Raw genomic sequence first — 20,894 nt, 5'->3', positions numbered from 1 at the left:
AGGCCTGTAATTGGTCATTGATGAAAAATAGTTACCGTGCTTCAAAACTGGGATAACAATAGCTTCTTTCTATTTGGATGGCAGATACCCAGCAGCCCAGATAGAATTGAAAAGTGTAAGTAGCATGGTTTGTGTGTCGAAGGGGGGGGGGGGGGGGGGTTAATCATGTCGTACATGATTCTATCAGGTACCAGTGCAGAGCTCTGAGATGCGGTCAAGGAAGCTCTAACTTTGGCAACACTAAAAGGACGATTATAATCTGAAGAGAGAGGCGCGAAGACGACGACGGACAAAGTGGGAGAAAACACACACACACAGGTGCCACTTCCAACATCGTTTATTCCGAAAAAGCACCATATGTAAGCTCAAAGCGCTATCAGTTTTATCAATGCACAGTTGCATTCAGGTAGTTCAACTCTTTTGATGACAGTGAAACTGAAGCCACATTGACACACCTATCGCCTGCTTCGATACTTCTGGCTTCAATGATTAACCTAACCCACTTATCGTGGCTTCTGACGACAACAAACCAGGCATTAAGATTAGGTTTACACTTGTGAACGCAATCTCGGCAATGAATTGCCAGGTGACACTCTCTGCCTTTCCCGACGTTACTGTTGTGCTGTCTTAACCTATCATTCAAGCATTGCTCTGTTTGACCCACATATTTGTTACCGCGTGACAAGGGAATTTCGTAAACCACTCCAACCTGGCAATCGACGTAATTATTTTCGTGGTTTACGACGAAAATGATTACGTCAAGGAAACAAGGATTAGTCATCCTGCAGAGCCTGGAAAGCTTCAACGGGGCAGAGAAGACCACCTTTACATCAGCACACTTTGCAATCTTTTACAAATTGTGGGACACACAATGTACATATGGAATCTAGGCCATCTTTTCTTTTTCCGGAGGATGCTTTTCGTTGAGTTGACGAACTCGCGACTTCTTCAACATATTTTCCGCTACCGATATAAGAACAGCCTGTTGGCAGTCGGCATCCTCTAGACAGTCGATCTGCCTAAAGAAACTATCCCTTGCCCTATAAGGGCAGGACTTCTTAAAGACATTGAACAGGCACACACTGGCGATGCTACGTTTGATGAGTTTGGAATGGCAGGAGCTGAAGGGGAGCAGTGGCTTATTCGCCCGATGCTCATACTGCCAACAGACGTGGTTAGTTGATAAAAAGTCTTAAATCCAAAAATCATATTGAAGAATCGACCAAAAGTTCATGGGTCATTTCTATGGGGATAAAATATGCCTAAAAGTTGTCAATATATTGCTAACTACTACATCGGAGTCAAAGGAAGTCTTGTCAACAAGGATTAAAAAATCGTCAACAAATCTGAAAATTTTTACTACACCGCTACCCTCGAGAAGATCAGACATGGTTCTGCCCGCACGAGTTAAAAATAGATCACTAAGGATTGGCGCTGAACATGAACCTATACATACGCCTCTCTTTGCAAGTAAAGACAACCACCCCATTCGACGTAGGTGGCACTCGGATAAAGTTCCAGCATCGCCATAAATATATCTTCCGGTTTACCAGAGTCATTTTGAAATGACAGGGAGCCGTATCTGTCTATGCTGTCCTGGATGCACTGAAGCAGCTATTTCTTGGGTATGGAATAATAAAGATCTTTCAAATCAATGGAGAAAGCCTCCAGGGTTGACCTTGCATGCCCTGAAAGGAAGTCAACAATCTCAACAGAATATTTTACCAGGAAAGGGTCGTTCACCGGGAGAAGCTTAAGCTTCTCTAACAAAAAGGCAGCGAGGGACTTCTGCCAAGTGCTGCTCTCCAACATGATTACTCTCAAGGGGCAGTTTTCTTTGTGTGTCTTGGCACTGAAAAAGACCTCGAGTGTGCCTGATTTGCTGTTCTTAATATCCCTAACTAGTTTTGACAAGTTTGTTTCTCGCAGAGCTTTATGCTTCAATTTTCACTTCACAGTGAAAGACTGAATCCAACACCTTTTAAGCTTTCATTTCGTATAAATCCGTTGGAAGAACGGCAAAGCCGCCTTCCTTGTCCAATGCAAGTACACAGTAAGATTTGGCCCTTAGGTACGACGCTAGACGAAGGACTGCAGAACCGCGAAACGCATTGATAAAACTGTGATAGCGCTTTGAGCTTATATACGGTGCTTTTTCTGAATAAACTATGTTGGAAGTGGCGCCTGTGTGTGTGTATTTTCTCCCACTGTTGTCTTCGCACCTCACTCTTCAGAATATGCTCAACCAACACGCCCAGTCTTACATTCTTACGACGATTATAATGTTCAGTCGGGGTACTTTTACGGTTGAGTGGCTTCCGTTCTTCTATTTCTTGGTATTTAAGAAAGGACTCCGAATAGTGGATAGGGCTAGACATGCGCTCGAAGTGTTCGCCAAGAGCGTTGGCCTTGTCTTCCAACTTGTTTCCTTCTTCATCAACCAGGGGCAACAGATGGATTTACTGCCCCTTAATACTTCTTAACCCATTCCATACGTTAGCGTCCTAAGTACACGAATTAATGCCCGAGAGGAACCTCTCCCAGCTTGCACTCCTAGTTGCCGTTGCATCCACCTTACCCGAGACTTTATGTGTTTGAACTCAATCAGATTTTCAGCAGTTGGTGATCAACAGAGTATGCCCCATGCTTTGTTTCTTTTGTGCCTGCTTGCAGTTATCAAATCTACCAAGAAACGCATCTTTTGCATGAGCTATCACTTGTTTGTGGAATGCGTTTCTCTGCTGCGTCAATGATAAAGCAGTAAAATATGCTACTGCGTCGTCTGTACTAAATTCACTGATAAAACCTCGGGATAAAAAAGTTGATTCTTAAAGAAGTTTCTAATCGGCGGAGGTTTAGTTTCCATTGAGGGACATGTGAAGGAGAGCCATGTTGTGTTACTAAGAGTTACTGGAAAGTGGTGACTTCCAAATGGATTTTTGATTACACTCCATCATAAGTCAGGGAAAAGAGAAGCAGAGCCAATCAAAAAGTCTATTGATGAATATGAATTATGATGAAAATTATAAGAGGTTGGCTACTTCTTATTGAAGAGGCATGCACCGGAGTTAAAGAAATTTTCTATGAATCAACCTGTCCTGTCGCATTGCGAGTCTTCCCACATCGTGTTGTGAGCGTTGAAATCACGCACAAGTATGTACGGTTCCAGAAGCTGATAAGTGACGTTAAAGAAGTCTGTTTGTCTTTCCGAGATGATAATTTGGGGGATATACATATGGAGTATATAGTTACCAACTTGCTAAAAAAAATTGACCCCAATTGACACTGGCTCAAGCGGCGTCTGAAAGGCGACATGTTAACAAGCTACAGATCTGCTAAACCACTGCATGAGGAGTTAGTCTCATCATGGTCTTTTCAAAAAATGGTGTCTTGAGAATGTTTGTGTGTGCGATTTTTTAATGTATCTCTTGAACACACAGCAACCTCGGATTATGTTAATGTGGGAGTTCTATAACGTCATCGAAATTGTGAAGACCCTCGACATTCCTATGTAATATTTGTGTATCCATAGTAAAGCAGTTTAGTGCTGTGTGTTTAGGAGATGTTAGCTGACAGAGCCGTTTCCGAGACCCATGATGCAGGGTTAGTCTCTTTTGGCACCCTTCAGGGAGCTGCGCCGATACTTCGGCATCTGGGATGCCAATGTACTTGATGTGTTTCAAGTGGGGTGGGTTGTTGCAGTTGTCCACGAGGTGGTCATGTGACACACACTTTGCCCAGATGGTACGGCCTTGGCAGCTCTGATAGCCATGAACAAATCTTTGGCATTTAAAGCAGCATCATGGATTTGGCATTTACGGTCCAACATTGATTTTGATGTAGCCTATTTCTATGTGTTCGGGGAGTATGCTTGTACAAAACGTGAGGATGAGGTGTTTTGTTGGAATTTCCTTGTCATCACAACGGATCTTCATTCGCTGCACATTCATGACATGTTCATTCCAGCCCTCAAGGAGCTCAGTCTCAGTCAATTCTAGCAGGTCCAGTTTGAAACTACACCTCATGTGCTGCTGAGAGTACATGAAGTATTACTGAATTAGGGGTGTCACCAAATGAAACGAGATTTGTCAGTTTGTCATGTTGGACTTTGTCACGAATTTCTAGGAGAAGGTCACCACTGGCCATTTTCGTAACTTTGTATTGGGGGCCCAGAGTGTCAGTGAGGCATTTCGTGACAACAAAAGGTGGTAGTGTTCTTACAGTTTTTTGGGGGGTTTCCGTATGGATCACGTGGAAAGATGTCGTTTCTGGAAATCATGAGCTAACACAGAACTGGTACAACACTGTTACAAGAAAAATATCAGGTTATACAGACACCATACAAACTACGAAAAAATGTAATAGTTGAGTCCAAATCACATACAAATTATGGCTTACAGAAATAAACATATCTAATACCAGAACTCCTGAACGAATGCCCCAATATATAGAGCAAAATTTTTGCAGATGAGAATCGCCTGGCTAGGTTTGTGCTGTGTGTTGTATTATAGATTTCATTTTGACGTATGATGTATGTTTACTGTCAAAAATATGAAGTGTGTGTAATAATGTTTGTTTGTTCTTTTATTATTCTAAAGAGCAGAAAAGAATAAATGTTGTATTTGCATTGGTGTATGTACCCCATTATGATTGCACGATGTGTAACAATATAAAAATGATCGCACTGCTATGGCTGTTGTCTGGGTGATAGCCTAGTCAGGCACTTTCCAGGCCTTTTGCTATACCTCCTAAGACAATTTGTATAAATTGCCTTGAATAAAGCATGAATGTTTGTGACAAAAATAAGATCAACATTCACCAGTGCGCCCTGTTTTCAAAAGAAGAGGGCGATCAGGCAGCTTGGAGAATGGGCTTGAAGCCATAAAACGAATATAATTTCCACAGCTGTGCCAGCCACCCACCCAACAATGGAACACGACATGATTTTGTATATATAAAGCCTGCCAGTGCCAGCAGTACACAGCCACTATAACCTAATATGATATACAACCTAGGATGGCTATTTCACAGAAGCTTAACCCTCACTGCCAGGAAGATCGGAAGTAATACAGAAGCGAGTAGAATACAGGAAACATCGAGACAGAAAAAGACGAAGAGTGAAGATGAGCACAGGAAAAGGCAGCTACTGATTTCCCCTGGATGGGTCAGTCTGGGGCGCTGTCTACATAAAGCTGAGGCCAAAGGACCACCGAGGGGCCTTAAAGGTCCAAACGCTTAGCATCAGCTCAACCCCCAGGATCCCCTTTTTCCCGGACACGGTTAAGCCACGCACCGTTAATGTGCTCGGGTCCATGGCGTCGCAACACACCGAACGCCTGCCTGCTGCTGATGCCCTGGCAGGACACAACCAGACTTCCACGTAACGAATAACATGTAATTAATTATTTGCAATCAAATACAGTTTTGGTAGTTTTGTAATTGATCAATTACTTTTTTTACTAGGTAACACTCCCTGTAGCTGAATTACTTTCTCCAGTTACCAATTACATGTAACCAGTAACTTAATTGACGGGACAGGCTGTAACAGGTGACGCAGCTTTCAGCACTTAAATATTTTAGGAAGTACAGCAGAATTCCCACAGTTATGCCACGCAGCTGCCACCTGGATGCACATCTTCAGACAGTGTCGTGTACTACGTGCCCATCCATCATCGAGGCGACAGGAACTCCCATTTATCCGCGACAAATCAATTCGACGCGGGTAACTTCAAGCAGCCCCGGCCATCATCGCCACGAGTCAAGAATACGACGCGGGCGATGTCAGCACCCGCCCCGTCTAGGTCCTGTCGACGAGGAGTCGCCAAGAGGATTTAAGAACCGGCCCATTGTTAGGGCCAGAGAGTTGCCACCAGCCACCCAGTCGGTCTGATGCGCTCTTACAGCTACATCTACGCTATTACCCACTATTTCTAAATATTGTATAAAGCTTTTCGTTTCTTCTTCGTCTGCTGAAAGAGTCCGTCTCTCGTCCTCCACCTCGAAGTCGCAACAGTGGTGGCAGCGGTGGGATTCGAAGCTGGAAGTGCCCAACGTTTGCCTTTCGCATCGCCAGACCTCTGTCACACACGTAAATGCTAAGGACATTTGCTCAAGTATTCTGAAAGGGTTGTAGTGGTTTTTGTCTTAGTTCACTTCAAGCCTCGCATAAATTTCCGGCTTCAGAAGCAAAGCTAATTTAGAGGCAAAACCGGAGATGAGCAGTAAGATCACGATGGAGAAGCTCAGGATACAGGACCTTCTTGATGCTTGTCAAGAGATGGGCATTTCAAGTTGCCGCGGCAAGGCGAAAGAAAGCCATTCTAGACGTTATGAGGGCACAAGAGGTCACTGAGGAGGAAGTCGAAGAGGTTTGGGGAGAAATTCTTAAGGGAGAAAAAAATTCGCGACGAGGCAGAAGAGAAAAAAAGGCGCGAGGAGGCAGAGGAGAAAAAAAGGCGCGAAGAGCAAGATTATGCTCTTAAAATGAGAGAACTGGAAATAGAGCAAAGTCGAATCAGCTTGGCGCGTTCAAGTCCCTTTTCCGGTGGAGACGATACGCCTCAACTGAGAATACAGGACCCGATGCTACCGTACAGGATGGATGGTGATATCGCACTATTTCTCGTGAATTTCGAATGTACGTGTGAAAAGATAAGGCTGGACGAAAGCCTTTGGTCTCAAAAACTTCTTTCAGTTGTCCCAGGAGAGGCTGTGGAAGTTCTCGCACGCTTGTCTAAAGACGACTACGAGAACTATGGGAAGGTAAAAGCCGCGCTTCTTCGCAAATACCGCCTCTCTGCCGAGGCATTTCGACAGCGGTTTAGACAGGCAAAAAGGGGCAGCGAGTCGCACACTGAGTTCGCGTACGAGTTAAAATCTAACTTAAAGGAGTTGCTCAAAAGTGCAGAAGTGTATGGCAACCATGACAAGGTGCTTAAATGCATAGCACTGGAGCAGTTTTACCGAGTTCTTTCAGAAGTTAGACTCTGACTGCAGGACAGGCTCCCAGAGGTAGACCTAGAGAAGGCAGCGCAGCTCGCGGAGGAATATTACACGCGCTGAAACTTCCAAGGCAACCCACTGTTGCCGAATAAGAAATCATCTACGAGCGACGAGTTCAGCAAAGGAATATCGACTGAGGCTGAGGTGGGGAGGGAAGGGCTAGCAGAGACAGCCCAGTCGGCTGGGGCTGCTAAAGCTAAAGCAGACTGAGAGCGCACGTTCGAGGCCCGGAGACCAATTATCTGCTTCCATTGCGGAAAGGAAGGCAATATTTCCTCAAATTGCAAGGAGCAAATCACATTCGCCAGCATTAGCCAGTCAGACGAAAATATGAGGCTGCTCGAGCCATATATGCAGGATGTCGTGGTAAACGGGAAAATGTGCAGGGACCTTCGCGATTCAGCCGCCACCATGGATGTTACTCATCCGTCCTGTGTTTCTCCCGGGGAGTACACAGGGGAATGCGCCTGGATCAGGCAAGTCTCAGAAGAGCAAAGTGCGTGCTTGCCAGTTGCCAGGGTAACCCTCGAGGGCGTTTTTGGAAGGTTGCAAACGAAGGCAGCCGTGAGTCCAAGCTTACCCGAATAATTTCCATATTTTTTTTAGAACAAATCGGAGCAGCTTTTAGAAAAGGAGGGCCAGTCGTTCTCTACCAGTCTCGCTTGCATGGCATTAACGCGATCGCGGTCACGCACCCTCTCAAAGAAACTTGAAAGCTCATCTTCAAACGCGGAAACTGAACTGACAATGTAACATCCTCACAGCAGCAGCCTGGGTCGGGAGATACGGCTGATGAAAAGCAGAAGACTCAGACTTGTGACGGATCAATTACCGGATCAGTGACAGTGGGTGAGGAGCCATTCGAGACTAGGGCAAACAGGGCGCCTAGGGCTGAAGTGGAAGGTTCACTGCTTAGTCCCGCATCCTTTTGCTGGGAGCAGCTTAGTAGGGTTGACCGAGAGACACTTATCGCGGCACAGAAAAGTGACCCTTCGCTAACAGTTCTGCAGGCTAATGTGAATGAAGGAGTGACCTGAAAGAACACCTTGTTCTACACTAGGTCAGGTCTCAAGTACTGGAAATATCAGGATTCCAAGGGTCAAACATACAACCAACTACTCGTGCCAGAAAAGTACCGACCACAGCTTTTAGAGTTAGCGTATGGGAATGCTTGGGCGGGTCACCTCGGTAACAAGAAGACAAAGGCTAGGCTAGAACAAGATTTCTATTGGCCAGGATGCTGGAAAGAGGTGGAAACACTTGTTCGGTCATGCGACGCATCCCAGCGAGTTGGTAAATCCAACGTCAAGTTAAAGCCCCAATGAAATTGGTGCCCATTATTACAGAACCGTTCCGGAAGCTTGTAATAGATGTGATAGAACCCCTCCCGGAATCCCGTTGAGGTTGCCGATATATTTTGACCATACTGTGAGTAGGAACAAAATTTCTCGAGGCAATCCCACTTAAAAAACTGAACTCCCCGTGCATTGATGATGCACTATTGTCCACATTCGCCCGTGTTGGCTTCCCGGCGGCGATTCAAAGTGACAATCAGAGCGTGCTTACTAGCTGCTTGACAATATTCTTTGAATGCTGCAGAACCCTTTACATAAAGATGAGTCTTAGCTCTATTTATCATCCCCAGTCGAATCCTAATGAGTGGATGCATTCCGTGCTTAAGCAGGTATTGAGAGCACTTTGTTTTGAGCACGACGAAGACTGGAAGGCTTGCATCCCGGCAGCACTCTTCACAATACGGTTCGCGCCACACGAGAGCACTGGGTTTGGCCCCGCAGAGCTAGTTTACGGGCGTAACCTAAGGTCACCATTGAGCCTGCTGAAAGACGATTGGGAGGGTTATCAAGGGGACCTACGTGTGGTAAACTATGTGTTAGACCTGCTGGAAAGGCTGTCAAAAACCAAGGAGCTCGTTGACGAAATATTAAAACTGCACAGAGCTCAGCAAAGACTCATTACGATAAATCTTCACGACAACGCATGTTCCACATTGGCGACGAGGTAATGTTGCTAAGACAGTGCAAGAACAAAATGGATGTTCAATGGGAAGGGCCTGCTGAAGTGGTGTCGAGGATTTCCGACACGAACTACGAGGTGAAACTCGGCAGAAAGCAAAACAAGATTTATAGCAACCTAATGAAACCGTACTTTCATCGTCAGGCAGTGGTAAACTTAACCTTAAGTGCACCGGAAGAGGAACAGAGTGATTTCCTGTGTTTCCCCAGGGAAGCGAAGCCGCAGCTAGCGAGTTTCTGGAGCTAATTGCTGAAGAACAGCGCCTCTCGAAAAGCCAACGAGATGACTTGAGGGCAATTGTTCAGGACTTCGAACCAGTATTTTCCGACTGACCAGGGAAAACAACTCTAATCGAGCACGATATTCAGTTGTTGAGCGAACAGCCCGTCTGCAGCATACCGTACCGCGTCTCGCCACGGCAAAAGGAAATCATGGAAGCCGCATTCCGCCGCATGTGCTAACTGGGTGTCATTGTGCCCAGAGAAAGTGATTACACTTCCCCACTTATCCTGGTTGAAGTTCCAGGTAAAGAACCAAGACCTTGCGTGGATTATCGCCGGTTAAATTCGGTAACCCTAGACCAGGCGTATCCAATACCTAACATCGAAGAAAGAGTCGAGACGGTGGCAAATTCCATGTATATCTCCACTGTAGATTTAGTGTGAGGGTATTGCCAAGTCCCACTGACCAAACGTGCGTCTGGGTAAGCAGCATCCATCTCGCCATTAGGAACATTCCGTCCGGTGATGCTGAGTTTCGGCTTAAAGAATGCTCCCTATTGCTTTTCGAGCCTAATGGATCGAGTGTTGCACGGGTTGGGAGATTTCGCCCTTCCTTACTTGGACGACCTGGCGATTTTCTCCAACACCTGGGAGGAGCATCTTAATCATTTGCGCACAGTCCTAGGCTGCACAACGGGGGTCTCACTGTCAGAGCGCGGAAGTGCCATTTGGGGTGTTCTAGTGAGCTACCTGGGTCATGTCGTGGGGCACGGCCAGTGTAGAACCTCCGAGCTAAAGTTGCTGCCGTTTTGGAATACCGGCGTCCAACTACAAAGTCAGAAGTAAGGGCATTTTTGAGACTTGCGGGGTATTATCAGCACTACGTGAAAAATTACTCGAATCTCACTAGCCCTTTGACAGATTATCTCTGCAAATCAGAACCAATGATCATTTCGTGGGATGAAAAGAAAGAGAAAGCTTTCGAGAGCCTGAAACAAGCCTTAGGAGAAAGACCTGTGCTTTTGGCCCCTAATTTCTCTAAAAGCTTTATTATACAATGTGATGTGAGTGACCGCAACCTAGGAGCCATACTTTGCCAGGAGGATGCCGACGGGCACGAGCAGCCCGTTTTATATTTGAGCCGGAAGCTTAGCGTCAGAGAGGAGGCATATAGTACGTCCGAAAAGGAGTGCGCTTGTCTGGTATGGGCTGTCGATAAGCTTGCTCGTTATGTCTCTGGGTCACCATTTATTGTTGAGACGGATCATTGCCCTTTCACCTGGTTACACACCATGTCACCAAGAAATGGCCGTCTACTCAGGTGGAGCTTGCCACTTCAGCACTATAATTTCTCCGTTTGCTACAAGAAGGGGAAGCTGCATACAAATGCTGGCGGACTTAGCAGAGCCTTTTAGGCTGCAGCCTATGCTTATCTTAGAAGTTAAAAGTTTTAATGCTACGTTTTCATGTATACTCTTGTCTATTCAGTTATTTTAGCACACTGAAGTTGACTGATAATCCCTTGCAACACACTATCGTGTGAAGGGTATCGTAATGTTAGTGTCACCAATTAAAATGAGCCTCCTGATCGTACGAGAGCCTACCGCTCTGCCACTCGAATGGGCTATCATTGCAAACCAAGTGATAAGAGTTTCGCTCGGAGCGAGACAGGGCAAAAGATAAACTTTATTCGATTGCCTCAGCTGTGTCTGGCCTGCCCGAATGACTGTTGGGAATTGCTTTGCAATCTATTCTTTAGCTGTTTATTCTCTTTGAATGTCTTCTTTGAGATCACTATTTGTAGAGGTCTGTATCCCGGGCTCTTTATCGAGTGCGTGTTTCATGTTTAGTACAATGACCTTAATGGTGCTGTTGAGAGCAGAGGTGGTTAGAGCGTTTACTTTCATAGAGTTTGGTCTGGCGTTGCGGAGAGCATTGGAAGGGTGCTCACTTTCGCCGAAATGGTTGGTGTTGATTTTCGATCATTCCGTGAGCTTTCTCAGATCCAAGCAAAGACCAGCGGATGAAATAGCGGCAAAGCCATTCCCTTAACCCCCATCAAGGACGTCACTCATTCAGCACATCGCATACGTCGAGCCGCGTCAAACAGCTAGACTTCTGGATGTATTATCTGGCGGCGGGGGTGCTGTTGTGCCACACTACGTGCCCATCCATCATCAAGGCGACGGGAGCTGCCATACTATGAGCCTATCATCGAGGTGACAGGAACTCCCATTTATCCACGACGAATCAATTCAACTCTGGTAACTTCAAGCAGCCCCGGCCATCATCGCCATGAGTCAAGAATATCACGCGGGTGACGTCAGCACCCGCCCCGTCTGACTCCTGTCGACGAGGAGTCACCAAGGGGATTTAAAGAAGAACCGGCCCATTGTTAGGGCCAGAGAGTCGCCACCAGCTGCCCAATTGACCTAATGCGCTCTTAAAGCTACATGTACGCTATTACCCACTATCTGTAAATATTGTATAAAGCTTTTTGTTTCTTCTTCGTCTGCTGAAAGAGTCCGTCTCTCGTCCTCCACCCCGAAGTCACAAACAACAGGCAAACCTGGGGTCTTATTTTAATGGCAGGTTTAATTGTGGTTGGCACTGCATTCTGCATTTGCGAGAGTTTCACATAGAATGTACATATAATGGCTCTACTAAGAGTAACACTATAGTTTCACTTTTCTATGCAGCACGAGTGCCACCATGCCGGAATTTTATGCTCTGCAAGTTTAGACTTGGCTTTTTTATTGTCATTGAATAGTTCCTGAACTTTGTTCGTTAATTTCTCTGCCTGATGTTTGTACGTTACAATACCACCCTTCCTTCCAGCATGCACTTCTAGCGAATTTTCAGTGTCGCTGTTGATGTCATCACAAGAAAATGAGGGCAGATACCAACAAAAATTTTGAAAGCGATTGTTAGTGGAAATAAACAATGTATGAAGGGCTGCAGAAGACACACTGAAAGAGCCAGGTCAGCTCTTTCTGTTTACTGTATTTGTGCCATGTTGACAAAAACTTGGAGGAAAGTAAAGTAAAAGTAGACTATTACTTTTTAGTAAATGCTTAATTACTTTTGTATGGCATAATTACTTACTGTAATCAAACTTTTTTTATTGAAGTAATGCTCATCAGTTACTTTTTTTTTTTGTAGAGTGTACAAATCTAGTCACAATGAAGACTCGACACGAGTACACATTGTTGTTTTTTGTACACATGTCAATGGTTGCCTATGAGGCAGATTATACAGCTTCAGCTGCCAGGCTGTCTGCTGGAAAGACATGACATCACCCAACCGATAAAGTATCACACTTTCTTAAAGGGGCCCTGATCCACTTTTTATCGAACTAGAGAAATACATTTGAAGTGAAAATAGGCTATTTCAGAATCACTTTGCTCCAGAAAGTACTTCATTGCGTTAAGCAGAAGCGGAGTTATTGGCAATCAAACACGGCCTCCGCTGTGCTCCCCTTCCTCCTTCAATGCCTTGCACTGCGAAGGCTATGGCGGAGAGGGGCGGGGCCACAACGCTCGGCCTCAGAAACGTCACCATGGCGCGCAGTTCAAATTTCATTTTGGACTTCTGATTTTGGTGCCTACGAAGCGCTAAACGCAAGCCAAACGCGGTTGTCCTCAGAAAGCCGCATGCGCTTAGCCTCTGGACTTGTGGCGGCCCCTCGCAGCATCCGCGGTGTAGCCGACCGCAGTGACCAATAGCAGCCGTGTATTGGAGTACGTTTTATTACGAAATAAAGCACGATCATGGCGTCTTTTAAAACGAGAGCATTTGAGAGAAAGGTGACTTCACGTTCCGCTTGCGAGCTCCACGGAGGACAGCGTACGACAGCAGAACTTGGCTGAGATGTTCACAACAGCGTATGCTACCCGCGGGCTATGTCATTTCACCAAGTCCGAAGGGGTGGTTCAGGGCCCCTTTAAGTACAACTCATGTAATATCATGGACAATTGAAACGCAAACAGCGGAGTGCAGCATGCCTGAAGCATAACTCAAAGTACAGTGGGCACCATTGGCCAGTCATCCTTATCCACATGCATGTGCATAGTGGTTTCACGCAGAGTGCGGGGCTGCTCACCCTACTGCAATAATGCCACCTATACTAACTAGATTGTCTAATGCTTGTTTGCTCACTTGACTCTCTTCAGTAAGGCAGTTATTAGAGTAGGTCGAGCAGCCTGGCACACTGCGTGAAAACCATATGCACAAACATGTGGACAAGGATGACTGGCCAATGGCATGCACTGTACATTTAGTTAAGCTTCGAGCATGCGCTCCACTGTTTGTGTTTCAATTACTAATGATAATAATTAACTGTAAAAGAGAATAGATATTAATGTTCTGGAACATACTTACACTAGATGACAGGCAGTTCAGACTATCATTTGCTTCAAGTACAGCAAGCTGGGAGTTGCTGCGTTGATCACTGCTCGCATGGAATGAATATGTTATAGCCATATGAGGAACTCTCTCTTGTTGAGCATCATCATAAGTATCCTCAGTGAGAAGGACATGAATCTTGAAGAGCTTCATATACATGTGCTCCATTGTTCTACTGGCATCCATAAAATAACAAAGAAACTGGTTCATGTTCGTCAGGCTGCTCACGTGAGCCACCATCAGCTCCATCTGCAAAACAAATGACCACGCAGCTTAAGTGTCAACCCCGTAGAAATGTGACAACACGCCTACAACGTGACAATGATACACAACTGTGCCCGTATATAAGCAACAGCGCAACTAAAGATGTCATCAACAGTCGTGTACACCGCCTGTTTCAGTTCACATAAAATGAGCTATGATGTGGGCCGATTTCTCCAAGTAAGCTCAATGAAAGACATTACACGTTGCATAAACACATTTCGCAGTCCGACACAGCATGGATAAAAATGCACTTACCCTTTTTAGCATGTGATCTAGCACGTTCACGATCAGGTCTTTTTCATTGTGAAGCTTCTTCAGGCGCCTCTGTAGCTCGTCCTGACCAATGGCATAAGCCCGTGGACCCGACATTATCGGCAACAAGCTCTAAAAGGGAATGGTTGAAGTATGATGACACTTAAATTAATGATATCACGGCCTTGTCAAAAACAGCATGGTTATTGTCGTGCCCATCATGACAGGTGCGGAGCTAAAACAATTGCAGGCAGACGTTGCTGCGTCTTCAAACTCGCAGATAATTTCTACGACAGAATTACGCTGTACTGAATTTCGTCAACATTCTCCAGACTGAACGGGTCATTGTGCAGCAAGCTGGCGGCGCCGTACAAAATTGCACCACATAACAGCATCACAACACTGCACCATCACGCTAAAAGAGTACTAACGTGCCTGCTACCGCGCGCTTATTTGGAGCACTTAACGCGTAACAGCGACACAGATTAAATAAAGAAATGTCAACAATATTTCACGATGACTGTGACTAAAGAGAACATTTTTACGCACCAGCCAGACGCGGCAACATGCACAGCTTCACCACGTGAAACGCCGCACCAGACAAACGCCGGAGCATGCGCCGGAGCAAGTATCCGTGCTACGGTGGCTAGATGGGTAGGTGTGCCGACCGGCGCGTCTGGAGCGTAGTTCACCGCTTCTCCGCGTCATGACGCAAAATTGGCGCTGCGGTCAGTAGAACGGTTTCGCAGCGCGCGTCGTCTGCTACAGGGAGCTGGCGGCGAGCAAAAATAATAATAATAATAATAATAATAATAATAATAATAATAATAATAATAATAATAATAATAATAATAATAATAATAATAATAATAATAATAATAAAGTCCGTATTGGAATAGTTGTATGTCGTCTGTTCGTGTCAGTTTCAAAGGTGAAGGGCTCCGCGTCTCTCGTACTGTTTGCAAGTTCCCAAGCGATGTGGAATGTTCCAGGTCGGAAAAATTACCGGCGAGATAAGCGGCGGCATTGCTTCTCCAAAGAAGACCACCAAGGAGACTTACTGCTTCGCTCCGAACTGCAAGTCGGGCTCTGAACTGCAAGTCGGGCAGAAGATGCCGGCCGAGTCCAAGTCCTAGCTTCTTTATAAGCGTTCGGCCGTCTTTCGACAATGCCGTGTAACGAGTTTTGTAGTTTTGAGCATTACAGTCACTTGGCGGATTTTCGAAGAAGAGTTAAAATTTTGTCAGGATTGGTAAAATCCTGGTACAAAAAAAAAAAAAAAAAATGCGTGGCGAAGAGAGCTACGCTCAAAATTTAACTCGTCTTTAACTCGTGTACAGCGTCGCGTCGCTAGCGCGTTGGAGATGCGTTTGAAGAACGCTGGCATTCTTTCTGCCGACGGTCAACCGTGCATGCTGTGTTCGCCGCTGCCGAATAGTTTCGCCAGTAGCTCGCTTATGGGCACAAATTCGTCCAAATAAAGGCTACTGTTTTCCCAAGTCACCTCCTCTTTTTGCCTACTGACAAAGACCCTCACTTCAACGCGACAATATGCAGCATGAATGTCGTCTGGTGAAGCAAAGGTCACTGCAGGCAAGGGCGGGCGTGCGTCGTCTGCTGGAGTTACCATGGCACGGCGACGCGCCGCCGCCGCAGGTGTGTTGCAAGCGTTCGCCGCGAGAGGCTCTAGGGGGTTGTACCAAGTGGAGAGGAGCAAAACGGAAAGGGTAGGGCGCCGCTTCTGCAATTTTTTTTTTTTTTTTTTTTTTTTATATCCTCCTAGCTCACGACCCAGGCATAGTTTTTCTTTAGGAGGCATTGGTCAATTAAAACTAGTCACGTGATATTCAATAACGAAAATCAAAACCGAAATGTTCACGGCACGTTCTATTTTGAGGGTGAAATAAAAAAAGTTCACTATCAGAGAAATATAAATAAAAATAACATCAGACATCTGTTGTTTAAGGCCCCAATTTGTGAGTATTATGCTGCTAAGAGCAATTGATATATAAACAACTTGCGTAGGTAGCTTAAACGTAACTAAAAGGCTCATACTCAAACATAACCTCACCAAAGAGCATTATTTCGTTTATTATTGTTACCTATCGTCTTCGCAGCGTGCGTCGTCTGCTACAGGTGGCAGACGGCGCGCAAAAAAGAGTTTTATAATAAGGGGCCCCAAAAGTCCCAAAGAGCTTTGCGGGTGTTAGCGTTGGGGCATGCAGGAGTGAAGAGTTTTTTTAGAATACGGTTTTTTAGAATCGTGTGAAAGAAAACAGTTTTAAATATTAAAATAAAGTATACCATTTTATGATAAGAAGAGTAATTTTGACTTTCGTGGTTTCGCGTTTAATTACAATTGAGAGGTTATTCTATTAGCAATAAAGCGATTTGTGCGCTTAGTTTTGAGTAACTTTACGTGCCTTCACCAGCCAAGCTAATCCACGTTAGGCCTACAAGCCATGAAATCGACAATCGAATGCGGAATCAGCGGCATCTAGTGAATCATTATACACGTTAGCTGGGAGAAAGCGATAACCGCAGTCACTTTTCCTAGCTACTAACTTTACGCGTTACCACGAGTACGGCGCTCGGTTAGAGCCGTCGCTTCGATAGGTGCCGCCATGTTTGTTGATGCAAAGCTTTTGGGGCAGCTTTTGGGACTCCCGCTAAATCAGTGAAATAGCGTGCGCAACGCAAAACCCAAACGCAGTTTGCATCTCGCGCATGCGCAGTGGCGTAGACGCTATTTCTTTGGGGCCTCTATTGGTATAGCCCGTATTGGTATAGTTGTATGTCGTTTGTTCGTGTCAGCTTGAAAGGTGAATAGCTCCAGGTCTCATACTGTTTGAAAGTTCCTAAGAGATGTGGAATGTTCCTGGTCGGAAAAATGACCGACGAGATTAGCGGCGGTATTGCTCCACCAAAGAAGACCACCAAGGACACTTACTGCTTCCCTCCGAACTGCAAGTCAGGTTCTAAATCTGTGAGAAAGAGGCCTAATGTAGTCTAGCTTGTTTTCGGTGCCAAAAGACCCTGACCTTTTTAGGAAATGGCAACTGGTCCTTCATCGAGCGGACAAGCAACTGCAGCCGACATAAGTTGTGGACGAGTGACACTTTCAAGAACATTTCATTCAGCACGATTTCATCTATGTGGTCAACGGAGAGGTTGACATGGTTCCAATGGAGCGTCCATGGCTTACTAACGACGCAGTGCCATCAATTCTGCAAGGTGCTCCTGCCTACCTCTCTAAAGTGATGCCCCCCAAAAAAGGAAAACGAAGAATCCTTTGGAAATTAATCTGTCTGTTTTGATTACTAAATTGCACAGTAAGTGTAGTTTCAGAAACCGTATCTAAAAGTTCAGGTGCCCAATTCTTGGCCAATCCCCCGGAGTGGGTGCGAGCCATGTGTTAAGGGCATCATCATCACCATCGAATGTGATCACAGCAGGGAATGAAGACAGCAAGCTGTTTTGAGGAGAGATCCCAGGAACGAGATGTTAATGAAGCCTGTGCCCATGGCAATAACTTTCAGTTTTCTACACCTAAGCTTTCTGAGATCGTCAGCTCGTATGTTAATTGAGCCTCACGGCCACCGGACACGGCATTCAGTGGAAGGTACAACGGTTGCCGCGTTTTCCGTTTGCGTGAAAAACGGAAACAGCATCACGCTCACTAAAGTCATCCTTCTGGAAGCGTGTGATCTAATGTTCGAGCAAATGTTTGTGTCCAGGGAACGGTGGTGCAGCGATCTGTTAATCAAATCTGCAGAAGAAGTCAGCTCCCTCCTTGTGGAAGTAGAAAAATGCTGCCATATATGCCAAGGCAGTAAAGCCATGCATAAACGCTGCCATCCCAACGAATAAAACATAATGGCTGGATTTCTCGAAATTTAAACAGTAGAACTCGCTAAATATCTCGTAAACACGTTTCCATTTACAGTATAAAACCACTGCAGTATTGTTTTATGCATGGAAAAAATTCATCTACATCTTTAATGCAATGGGCCGCGTTCATACCAATAAATGTGACCAATCGCCAAGTTAGAAAACTGACTTCAGCATTTCATTTTTTGACTAGAGGACAACAACAAATTCCTCATCCTGGCTTGGCATACACTGCTCAGAAAGTTATTATAACGCGTACTTCAAAGCTAAAATCCGAGGCAGCGATACTATCAAACGCGCAGCACGCGTCTACACAGCGCAGCCGACGTTGCGCGCAGCTGAACCGCTATACTGTCCGCAGCGCCACTTCTGCGTCACGATGTGGAGAAGTGGTGAACTACGCTCGGTCGGCACACCTACCCATACAGCTACCATACACATGCCAAGACCAAACGCCAAACTTCTCTTAGGTAAGAGCGTTCCTCATTGGCCAGCATTTGGGCGTCCACCACTCATGTGACATATCGGAGTGGTAACGAGTCGATGGTTAACTTAGGACAACACTTACATAAGAGCACACGTGTGCATGCGTAGAACTAACAGCAGCAAATTATGACAGTACGCATGTACGCACCTGGAGCCGTTCCCGGGGTTCGCCGGAACGAGGATCTAATGATGGCCGCATGCGATTCATCGAAAAAATTAAGTGACGGAGAGGAACACCCACAAGCACATACACTTGTCGACACGGCTCTGACGGCCCTTTTTTTTTTTCAAGATGTCTCGTGTTTAGGCGTAGCCCACAACGACGGCCAGGAGTCAGGAAACGACATACGACCGACACGGCTATGCAAACCGCACGTGCGACTTAATGATGATGATACCTGGACGAGCCATACACGCGCCTCTCGAGCCTTTTTCCTGCGCCTCCCGTTTGTACCTGTAGTATGAAATACATCTCTCTACAAGTCTTTTTGCCGTCCAGACGCCCGCGAGTGCACTCCATCCATCAGACGAGCCCGCTTTCAAGTACAAGGCGGTAACTCTCCCATACATGGCTTAGTCCTAACAGATATACTAACAGAGGTGGCATATGTCTCGAGCTATGACTCCGAGACATGTCCTCCGCCCGAGCACGGGGGGGAACTGCTGTTTGTGGCGTTGCCCGGAAAAAAATATTATGCAGATCCCACGTACTGTGGGAATCGGTGTACGCGAAGCTTTCATGAGCATAATGATGTAACGAAATATCAATGGCACAGTCGGTTTAGTTCGTCATTTCAACAATCTTGCTCCTATTTTCTGCCCCCACCCCTAGTCTCGGTTGTCTTCCTCCTCCTCTTAACGAAGGCCCCACTGTCTTGATCCACGGGCACTCACACTCTAAGCGGCTTTGATTAAAGGGACCCTGAAACGATTTCGACGGTTTTGTACAAACGTACGGAGTCGTTATGGTGGGCCCTGTAACGTGCCGTAGCTTTAGTAATACGACTGATTACGACCGATTGTGTCGGGAACGCACACGGGTTTATTTGTGCTACATCGCAGCCATCTTGAAAGCTCCCCTGCTCTCTACCAGGGTTGCCTTCCTACATTACAAAATGTGCTATGCATGGACACTACATCATCCCCTCAGGGAAGGAAAATTCAGTTTTGTTCAAACACATAGTAGAAAAAGAAAAATGCACTTTTGTTCACACATAGTCTTTCAGGCGCTCAGGTCGTTGCCTGGTTCGTTGGGGGTAACGCTGTGAGGCGGCCTTGGTAGTTTCTGGTGGAGCTTCACGAGGAGTAGCTGTGCTGTGGCTTGGAAGGTCACTGTTACTTGGCACAGCTGCATCGTCCAGATCTGGCATGTCGAGCTGGTCCTGGTGTCGTTCCATTTGAACTGTGCTCGCATCTTTGAAGAAGCTAGAGTTGCGACAAATCGACACTCCATCTCTGGAAGCTGTGATTTTGGAGCCAGTGACTTTGGTGATTGTGTATGGGTGGGGGTCACAGTAAGACGAGAACTTGTTTGACCTGTCTTGTTTGCAGAGGACTTGTTGTCCAACATGCAGCTGGTTGTGACTGGTGTGTCTCCGAGAATCGACGTACTGCTTGTTGTATGCTTTTCTTTGGGTGTCATTTTGTCTCGCCTCAGAGTGAGCTGAGTTCTGAGTATCAGCAGCAAGTGTCGGTAGAAGATTCCTCATGGGTCTCCCAAATAGAAGTTCAAACGGAGACTTTCCTGTGGAACCATGGGGTGTGGACCTGTAAGCCAGGAGGAACGACTGAAGCTCATTGGTCCAATCCAAGTGGCTGACACGACTTGCGAGTATTGACTTCTTGAGGGTGCGCATGAATCGTTCGGCTTCCCCATTAGCCTCTGGCCACCGTGGAGTGATGCGGTGATGCTTGAATCCAAGCTCGCTAGCAAACTCTGCAAAACCCTCACTCTGAAAGGGTGGGCCATTGTCTGACTTTACAATTTCCGGACAGCCGAACTGAGCGAATATAGTGCGCAGTTGCTTGATGACTGTAGGTGCTGCAAGAGTGTGTAAGATGCTAGCGACTGGGTACTTGGAGAAATCATCCACAACTACCATGGCATACTTGCCATCAGGGAAAGGGCCAGCAAAATCTAACGACAGTTCTATCCACGGGTCTTGAGGAAGCTCCTGAATTGGCAAAGGGTCTCGATGGTGTACCGGTGTGTTAGCTTGGCATGCCAGGCAGCTCTTAACTGTCTAGTCCACTAGAGAGTCTATCCCTGGGAACCACACCTTCTCACGCAACAGCTGTTTTGTCTTGACAATGCCTTGGTGGCCTCGATGTGCAAGGTGC

The 20,894-nt window shown here is 46.0% G+C and overlaps 2 protein-coding genes across 5 annotated transcripts in view; both read right to left on the bottom strand.

Moving 5' to 3' along the window:
* LOC119436955 (uncharacterized) overlaps nt 1–14,863 on the bottom strand; it is a 104,307-nt gene extending 89,444 nt beyond the window's left edge. For 2 of the 4 annotated variants that reach the window (XR_007464793.1, XR_007464794.1), the window contains exons 1-3: nt 14,727–14,863; nt 14,181–14,309; nt 13,638–13,910 (exon numbers count right to left, since the gene is read on the bottom strand). Coding sequence is in view for 1 of the 4 variants with exons in the window: in XM_049660130.1 (XP_049516087.1) it covers nt 13,638–13,910; nt 14,181–14,294 (387 nt within the window). In the remaining 3 variants the exon portion in view is untranslated. The remainder of the gene's footprint in view (nt 1–13,637; nt 13,911–14,180; nt 14,310–14,726) is intronic. The other 2 variants (XR_007464795.1, XM_049660130.1) reach the window with 1 other exon arrangement.
* Nucleotides 14,864–19,762: 4,899 nt separating this feature from the next.
* On the bottom strand, nt 19,763–20,656 carry LOC125942292 (uncharacterized protein K02A2.6-like). Its single transcript, XM_049660460.1, has one exon. It carries the CDS (start codon nt 20,654–20,656, stop codon nt 19,763–19,765), a length of 894 nt encoding a protein of 297 aa, XP_049516417.1.
* Between the last annotated feature and the right edge of the window lie 238 nt (nt 20,657–20,894).

The sequence above is a fragment of the Dermacentor silvarum genome, chromosome 1, assembly GCF_013339745.2.
Source record: "Dermacentor silvarum isolate Dsil-2018 chromosome 1, BIME_Dsil_1.4, whole genome shotgun sequence".
NCBI lineage: Eukaryota > Metazoa > Arthropoda > Arachnida > Ixodida > Ixodidae > Dermacentor > Dermacentor silvarum.
Note: the sequence above shows the minus strand (reverse complement) of the source record. Positions and strands in the feature narration are given on the sequence as shown.